At 49.3% G+C, this 9,327-nt stretch overlaps 1 protein-coding gene across 1 annotated transcript in view; it reads right to left on the bottom strand.

Annotated features, from left to right (window-relative positions):
* LOC104164844 (epoxide hydrolase 1-like) overlaps positions 1–3,341 on the bottom strand; it is a 10,848-nt gene extending 7,507 nt beyond the window's left edge. Inside the window, 5 exon segments of the mRNA XM_009704297.1 lie at positions 1–41; positions 811–1,024; positions 1,937–1,960; positions 3,207–3,278; positions 3,280–3,341. The exon segment at positions 1–41 is cut by the window's left edge and continues 164 nt beyond it. Of these exon segments, the coding sequence (XP_009702599.1) occupies positions 1–41; positions 811–1,024; positions 1,937–1,960; positions 3,207–3,278; positions 3,280–3,341 (413 nt within the window).
* Between the last annotated feature and the right edge of the window lie 5,986 nt (positions 3,342–9,327).

Here is a 9,327-nt window from a genome sequence, read left to right as displayed (position 1 = left end):
CCGGGGGTGTAGCGGGCCGGCTCCAGCCGGCGGTGCAGGTCCTGCGGAGGGGAGCCCTTCTTGCGAGGCCGGCCAGCTGCCCACGCATGGGGTGGGCATGGACGGGCTCTCCTGGCTCCACCGGCTTTTGTATCGCTCGCTGGGACACCACGAGCCCTCCTGAAGCAGTGCCATACTCTGCACGACCTTCCAAATGGTTTATATGGGGAATATATTTTTCTACAGGTTAGCAGTTCCTCTAGGGCACCCGGGAGTACTGGGTCCTGCTCTTGCCTTGCTGTTTTTGGCACTAGGAGCTTGCCAGCATTATTCACTGGGAGAACAATAAGAAGCTCAGCCTGAGCCGCCAACTGCTAGTTGGCCAGATAATTAGGGACAGAGGTGCTGCGACTCAGTCAAGACCCCATCCCTCTTCACTTTTCCAGCCCTTCCCTCTGTGGAAGCCCCTCGGTCCTGCCCCACCGGTGCCACTGCTGTCCTGACACCCTCCCACTCCTCTCCACCATCCACAGACCCACTGTCAAAGTCTGCTCCTCAAAGCGTGGCCTTTCCGCAGGAGCAGCCCCAGGTTGCATGGAGAGTCTGTGGTCTCAGAAAGTCTTTATGGGACGTTGCAATGATTCTGAGATCAAATCCCGTTCATAAAGGGCAGTCAGCCAGAGCATCATCTAACAGAGCTCGGTAGCTGCACTGGCAGATGTAAGTGCACTGCTGTCACCCCCAAGACATCACCTCGAAGCAGTAAGGTGGGCGATGGACTGGCTCCACCTTACAGCTTTCAGCCCGACCTTACATCCCAGCCACCGGTACCTCAATTTCTTTGTCGGATGTTTCAATCTTGAAGGGACGGATACTTTCATCTTCTTTCCCTTGTAGGGGTCTTTCACCTGGGCCCCACCATCCATCGCCCATTTCAATAGCCTTGATCTTGTGTCTAGACCTCAGCCAGTAAACCAGCATCCCGCCAATCCCCAGGGCAGCCGCAGGGACCAGGACTGCATTCTTCTGAGAATATTCAAAAGACCTGAGGCGGCATAAAATTGTTTGTGTTCCACAACAGAAGTGTCAAGGGTAAAGAGATTATGCTGAGGCTTGTATTCACATCGGTTGGGCCTGAGAGGTAACAAATGCCTACAAATTCCATGGAGACAGCAGGGGCTGGGGGGTTCTGTGATTTTTTTAAGATCACAGGCAAGATTTGAGGCAGGGTTACATCTACCAGTGCTTCTTAGGGACCTCAAGTCCTCGCTGATCAGGACTTGCTGATCACAAGGCTTCCTTGTCCCTCTCCTTGTGAGCCAGGGTGCCCTGGGGGACAAGGGTCAATAGGGTATGGCCCAGTCTAGTTTGAGGCAGGTACTGGAGTGAATGGGATAGTAACAGCTCCAGGAATAAAAACTGCACAGACAGAATGGGCTGAGGAGCAGGAGCAGAGACAAGAGTCTTCAGCTGCTGGAAAGAGCTGGATGTGCTGCAGTGTCCCTTTTGGCAGTGACCCCCCAAATTCAACCATCTTTTAGGGCAATGCTGGCCTTCCGCCATAGCTTTCCATGGGTAAGGGTCTCAGCTTGGCTGTCTGGTGCCCCTGTTTCTGTTCTAGACACCAAGGTTTCAGACTTTCTTGAAGCGTGGGAGCTAAGTCACCAGAGATGGTTTTAACAGACATGCAGCATGTTTCAAAACTGTTCAAACGCTTGAGCAATCAGTCCTAAATGTAGCGTACCTTCCCATCCCTCTGACCTGTGCCTCAAGCTCTCCAGCTTCCCTTGGGGATTAGAGTAGAGGTGTCTGGGGCTATAGCAGGGGGCTGCAAGGGGACTGCGAATGAAGATTTTGTTGTTGCTGTCATACAGGGTAGGGAAGGGACGATGCTGTGCCCCAACCAAGGTGCTAAGAAAAAGTGGAGGCCTCAGCACAGAGCAGGTATTTCACTCACCTGATCCGGGACAAGATGCTCTTCCTACAAAAGGGAAAAACCAAAAGGATCCTTATAGTCTGATAGTGTTGTCTGAATGGTACCAGCCCTTGGGGATGGTACGAAGAACATCACCTGCCAGCACCATTTACTGCCCAGCCACGGGACCACAAGCTGCTTAGCCATCCGGCAACATCTGCCAATATTTTTCCTGCTTTTTGCACCGGAGAGAAAGAGAGGGGCTCAGAGTACTGCCTCTACACAAAGAGAGAGTGTTTCTGGGCTGTGTATTAGCTAGGTAGTTTATTGCCATAATATTCCCTCCTTCAGCACAATTTAGATAAAAGGCACTAAACGACTGGGTAGGTGTCCTTGCGGTGTTTCATCCTACGAGCGCCTGTGTTTTTTCAGCCAAGAAAATAGTTTGTTTTGCGTGCAGTGTAGTGATAGGTCATGGCCTTGGCAGGGGACTTTCAAGATCAAGGGTTATTCTGCTGCCAGCCACGGGGTACTCATCGTGCTGCAGGGCTGGCAAAAGAGAACATCCTCCCTGGTTCTCTTTCAGCCTGGTAAATTCTCTTGCGAGAAAAGCACGATCTAAAACTTAGCAAAATTCGAAGTGACAAGCGAAAGTCTTGTTACTCTGCCTTGTGAAGGCAGCTAGGTTAGGGAGCTGTCGGGTGTCATAATTATGATACCTTGAGACAAAAAAAAAAAAAAAAGGACAGGAAACTCCGTGAAAAAACCAAGTCCGCTGGGTGTTTCTTTTTACCTAATATTGTTTCCCGTTGCTGCCTGTGATGCAGAACCCGGTGCCTGCACTGAAGACCCCAGCAGTTGCCAAGGCAATTTGGTAACGATCTCCCAGACGGCCTATGTGTGATTTTTAAAGGAGGTATCTCCTTAAACCGCTCCCAGACAAGGAAGAACAGGGCTTCTAAGAGCAAACAGTGTCAGCCTCCACCTCCCTGGAGGCTGAGCAGTTTATGCAACAAGTAATAATATCCCCTGCCCTTACATCCTGGAGTTTAGTGAGTCAGAGGCATGAAAACAGTAATCATGGCAATAGCACAAACTCGGCACTGCTAACCAAGCAAGCGTGTCCCAGAAGCACAAAAGTGACACAAAACAAGGCTCAATCTAATAAAACCTCCTCCCCACTCATGCTCAGCAGAATTCAGCTGCGTGCTCCCACCCTCCGATGGCCTGGGGACCCCACTGGGGCTTTCTCCCACCCCAACCCTGGGGACCCCGTTCAGAGTCTCTCCTCCCCACACCAAGGAGATCTCACCAGGCATTCGGAAGGATCTCCTGCCACATATCTGCTCCTCCTCGCCTGGCCGCTGCTCCGAGCGAAGCAACCCAGATGTCTCTGCTGGCTTTCCCTTCGGCAGTGACGCTCTCTCGGTGACAATGCAAGCTACATCATTCATCAGTGCCACCTATTGCTTAAGTGTGCAGTTGCAAATTAAATTCAACAGAGGCAAACGCAAAGTCCTGCGTGGGGAGGCAATAGCCCTGTGCACCAGCGCAGGCTGGATGCCAAATGCATAGAAGTCTGCAGAGACTGGCCTGAGGTCCGCAGCCGAGCCGGACTCAACAAGATGTCCTTGCGGCAAAGGTCAGCTGCGTACAGGGCTATATAGCAAAGATGTTAGCCGGCAGGCTGAGTGAAGTGATCCTTTGCTCTCTTCATCACTTGTGAGACCACATCTGGAGAGCCGTGTCCAGTTCTGGCCTTGCTGGTAAAGACGGGAGTGAGCCCACCCTTGGTGGTGTAGGGCCACCAGGCTGCCGGGGGCTGGAGCGTGTGGCGTACGAGGAGAGACAGGGAGACCTGGGCTTGTCCGGCCGGGAGAGGAGAAAGCAAAGGGTAGGGTCTTATTGCTACCTAGTGGAGAGCGTAGGAAAAATGGACCCAGACTGTTCTTAGGGGAGCAATAGTTGAAGGATAAAAGGCAACGGATGCAAATTGCACCAAGGGAAATTCTTGTTAGACATGACAAGAAATGAGTTCACCAAGGAGGTATTCAGACACTGGGATAGGGACCCAGAGAGGATGTGGGATCTCCGTCCTTGGAGGCATTCAGAATTTGACGGGAACAAGGCACTGAGCAACCTGACCTACCTGAACCTGCTCTGAGCAGGGGTTGGGATGAGCTGACCTCCAGACATCCCTTCCAACCTGTGCACCGCGTGGTTCCGTTCCATGTACACCTCTGATTTGCAGCAGCCAAAACAAAAAGGAAAAAGTGAAGTTTTTCATTTTCCACAGAAATCAATGCTTTGTTTTCGCTCAGGGAACTAGATTTCATTTCCCTCGTGGTCAGTAAAGTCTCACCGGATAAAGGCTGCTTCTTCCTAAATTGTTGCACAGTGTCCTTGCTGTGCTTTACTCGAGGAACAGCGACATTTGAATGTCGGGGGAAATGATTCCTATCTCCACGCAATGCTCAAAGGGAAGCACCGTCACCCGTGAGCTCTGTGATGATTAGGGCTCGTACTGCTCTGAGTTCATACGCAGCCACTGTGCCATCACAACGAGCCATTAGAAAGAAAAGCTGGTAAAGCCTTCATTTGATCGAAGTTCAATTTATTGCTACGCCATAGCTATTTCTGGTTACGTCCATCTGGGATTACTTAGCTTTAAGGCTCTATTTACCAAACCAAACCAGCTCTCTTGAGGTCTCTTGGAAGATGGTACCCCTGATTGCAGAGGGGGTATAGTCAGAAGACTAGAGAATTATTAGCAACAAGAGGAAAGAATTACAACCCCTGTGGAAGGTAGCTGAGGACCCTGTAAAGTGCCAGGTTGAGGTACAACAGGCTGTGATATCTCCAGAAGACAAAAGAGACCTCAGAAAAATTCTATTTCTTACTTAGCGCTAGGAAAAAGCATAAAGGCTGGTGGAGGAAGGTCTGGCTTAAACATCTGAGAGTGAAATTATCTATACCAGGAATGTGGGAGAAGAGCCAGCAGAGCTAGCTAAAGCTGCAGAGAAAAGATACAAGTTGCTGCTCTCTGTCTAAAAGATTTGGGAGAATCAGAAAGAGCTTTTGCTTAAGGTATAAGGGACATCCCAAGGCCATTAATACCCCGGGGCTAAAAGGCAACAAACCCCCACTGGGAAACCTGGAACAGCTGAGATGCCAGGCTCTCACCTGCTGAAATGCAGGGTATGTGCAGGAGTTTTGTGTGAGTGCTGGTGGGCAGAGACCAAAGGGTCCCAGAAGAAATCCCACCCTGGGATGCTGCAGCAGCCCGGCCGTGGGAAACAAGTTGTGGGTTTTTTTTCCCCTCTCTCTTACATCCTCTACTGGTCAAAATGCAGAAATCTAGGCAGAAACTGGCTGCTGGAGTCAACCAGGCTGCCTCCCATGAGATTTTGATGCATGTCCCATAAAGGGAAAGGGGAATCCCACAAGAAAGGACCTGCAAAAGTGTCTCAGAGCATCTCCCTGCACTGGGGCAGGATCTCTTATCCTTGTATGACAGATGGCTTAGCCAACCCGCTTTTAAAAAGCCTCCTTGAAGCACTAATAGAAAGTTTTCTGCCTCTGTCCCAGTGCTGTGATTTTGCTGGTTCAGCTGCTATTCTGGTATGGGGAAAAAACGAAGGAGAGAGAATAACCTTTGATATACTGTATCTCACTATTGCATCTCCGGCTAAACTTCCAATTGCTGCCATCCTGCCGTCCCTTTACGACTGGCATCATTTTATAAAGGGATTTCATACGTTTCCATTGCACAAATCACATACTACCAGAGAGCTTGTTTCCTATGTTTTCCTCTCGCTCTTGTCGCTGATCTGCAGGATCACCCCTGCAGCAATGATAGAAAACGCTCACATGGAAGTGTTACCGTACTGTATTTTTTCAGCTGGTTTCGCAGCTGGATACAAGCAGGAGAAGCCAAACACACCACAACCTGCCCGTTCCCCCAGGCCCACTCACTAAAGCTGGTGTAGCGTGACCTGCCGCTGGAGAAAGGACCCAAAGGCCAAGCAGCAGTTCTGCAAATCCTCTGTGCCATCTGGTGGGAAAGAGAAACTCGCAGTTCACATAATGCTGCTTTTTTTTTTTTTTTTTTACCTATTTGGGCTTTTTTTCCTATTTTGGACTTTCTGTTTTTCTCATTGCCAATTGCATATAATCATAATCCAAGCATCATAAATTACCATTGATCCCGAAACCTGAGACACAGGGAGGAAAGCTGGTGACTTCTGGTTATGAAATGAGCTAACGAACAGGGGTAAGAGTGGAGCACAAAAGCTTTGAACATAGCTCTTTTATAGCTTGAGATGCTGTGGCAACTTGGAAATGATGATTCTGACCTTTAGAGCCATTGCAAGGCCCTCGCTGGGATTTATGGCCCCGGCTGTAATGCACTGCCCTTCATCTTACAGTCTGAAGGCTTTGATGCATCATTTTCCTTTTGCATGCACAAAATCAGGTTCGCTGTCTGGAGAATATTTCTAGAGAGCCAACAGTGCTTAGTAACAGGGGATCTTTAGGCACATGATCTCCTGACTTATACCAGGGACCAGCTCTCTCCTTTTTATCTGGTCAGTGGCCACGACCCGTGAGCTGCTGGCCGGTGATGTTGCAGGGCAGGGCAATATCTGGAAGCTTCAGATCTCCTCTGTGCTCCCTCAGGCTCCCACAACCCTGCTTGCCCCATGGCAGCACTCTGTCTTTGAACTTCACCTTCTTCCTTTGCTTTTAAGGAAGGTCCTTAAGGCTAACGAGGCTTTCCTCGGCTTCACTGGATCTTTGCTCCCACAGGCCAAAGATACCGAATGCTGTATTTCCCTGCATGACTTCTGAAGGGGAATGGTTCCCCACAGTCCAACAGGTCCAAGCGGACACTGTCCATGCACACCAACTCTTCTCAATTGGTATTGTATGAAAAAAGCCCTGCTCAGAAACTGGATCGCATGGGAAAAATCAGAGCGCTTACCACGTGTGGCTGTGTCCTGGGGGTTAAGGACTAGCCCCAAGCACATCACCCTACCTGGAAAGGACGAGCAAAGTTTTCACCTTCTCAGTGAGGTCTCGGGACATTCAGCTGGGTGGCGGGAGATTTGTTTTGCACCAAAGTCTACACCAGCCCTGAATGGCAGGCTCTGTGCTCAGCCTCAGTGATCATGTCCCTGCAGGAAACACTGAGCTCCTAAGCACTTCCAAGCTGTTAATTCCCGAATCTTATTAACAAGAGCCAGCTCAAACATCTGAGAGCAGATCGCTCCTGCCTCCGCCGGCAGCCAGCCCACGAGGCCTCCGTGCTGCTCCACGGTACCTTACATAAAACTCAGATTGCAGGAGCGATGAACACCTTGGGAGGGCCAGGGACAATCTCTCCCACCCCCTCCTCTCCCTTCACAAATGCTCCTTTCTTGCCTAGAAAGCCCATCATCATTTCTGCAAATACCTTCCCCCCAACACCTTCTCTTCAGTCCTCTGCTCTGCACTGTACGTTGAATAAAAGTTAGTGTTTTCCCAGCTGGAAATGGCCCCTTCTCTGCCTCCCTTATTCTCAGGAGACCTCACAAATGTTTCACTGCTACCTCCAGCAAGGACTGGCCCCTTCTGTTGCTAATTAGGGAGCTAAGAGGTTCCCCCAGGCACTTCCCAGTGAAACTGAGCCCATTAAATGAGTGGCAGGCAACATCTCTGGGGGTGGGGAGCAAAGTTACACAACAGCTGCTTGGAAACAGGCACTTTGTTACGTGTGCTGCTTTATAGAGACTCAGCAACATTAAAAACAAAAGCAACTTTCAAGTCCAAAACAGTGTATTTAGGTCACTGATACCCCAGGGATAATCTCAGGGATACTGGTGATGGGAGGCAGGCAGCAGGCGCTGGGAGCTTGTGCTCAGAGCCAGGATGACCAAAACGTGATGGTCCCGGCATGTGCACCCGGCCATGGACCGTACGGGTCCTTTCAGTGCTCTGGGACATGGGTTCTGCTGTGCTGTGCACTAGGAGTGTTAATCCTGGAGCGTAATGTGAGACAGAGCCCTCTTGGGCTCGGATGCATTACTGATGTTTTGGTAAGTGAGTGTGATGGAGGCTTGTAGGCTTGGCTCAGCTAATCCAGTTGCCCAACAGCCTGGACATGAGCAAGTTCTTCCACAGAAGCAAACTCCATACAATCAGTACAGATACAACTTTAAACCCTGGTCAGTTATGCCGGTTTTGTTGTCTTGCAATCTTAGGAGTGCGTTGTGTATTTCCCGCAACCGCTGCTCCAAGCCATGTAAAATTATCATCTTGCAAAGAAAGCAAGAATCGTTAAAAAGAAAGGATGCAACTGACCACACACACTTGAGGGAGGGACTACTCTTAAGATTTGTAGGACAATATTGATATAAAAATTTTATGGAAAAGAATATCCTGGGTGATTTGTCATTACTGTAGTGACAGAAGCATTGGTGGCAGAAACAAAGGTCTTATCTTCAACAAGAGGTTGCAGATAAATCACTATGCGTAGCGGGTCTATACTCAATAATTTATTTAGAGTAACAAAAAAATGTCTAAAAAAGCAATTATCATATTTGGCTGAGGCAAAAAGAAAGGGAAGAGAATGATCACCCTTCTCAATAACAATGACTGCCGCTGAGAACCCTGTAATAGTAATGATTATCACAGGCCAGATCCCAAATATTTTTTTCTCCATCCTTATCTTGGCAAACTCCTGGTCTTGCTTGCGGTGGGGATCAGCGCTCGGCGGCTGCGAGGGGTAGGTGCGTTGCAGGAGAGGGGCAGGTTGTCTCTGTCCTGTTGCTCTGCCATAGCTCTGCATAGCCAACTTCCTAAACCTAGCCCTTACAAAGAAGGGCTTCAGAGGGAAAAGGAGAAGGCCAAATCGAAGCACGGGTTTGGCAGAGACGCCATCGGAGCGTTAGGCACCCGCAGAGCTCCCACCATCGGTACGGGAGGCAGCCAAAGGGCTGCTGGAGCGTGGGAGCTCCCCTTTGGAGCCCTGAAGAAATGTGCGAGGGGAGACGTGGTTTTTTGAGAAGTCGATCTCATGATGTGTTCAGTTCAGTGGAAATTTTGGAAAGTTTTCTGCTCTGATCCTGTGCGTTATTTCCTCCCTTTTTGGGAACTGCGCTAGCTACTTGGAAATCTTTCCGTGGCTTCCTTTCTGAATAATTATTTATTCTCTCTATGGTTTTTCCTACTGTCCATTAGTAGTCGGTACGCCTACATTGTATAACAACAACAATAAAATGAAGAAACTCTTCAGGTCCTGAGACATCAACAAAATGAAGACTGAATCAGCTGAACTTCTAACATAAGGATCTGATTTTCATTTTTCATTAAAAACAGCTAGTCTGGAAAACCAGGGATGTTTGAGTATAATGTAATAACAGCACCGCAGACATCTCATCTAAAGAACATAGCAC

This window comes from Cariama cristata, unplaced genomic scaffold (genome assembly GCF_000690535.1).
Source record: "Cariama cristata isolate BGI_N322 unplaced genomic scaffold, ASM69053v1 scaffold9597, whole genome shotgun sequence".
NCBI lineage: Eukaryota > Metazoa > Chordata > Aves > Cariamiformes > Cariamidae > Cariama > Cariama cristata.
The sequence above is the reverse complement of the archived record's forward strand: the minus strand, read 5'-3'. Positions and strand labels throughout refer to the sequence as shown.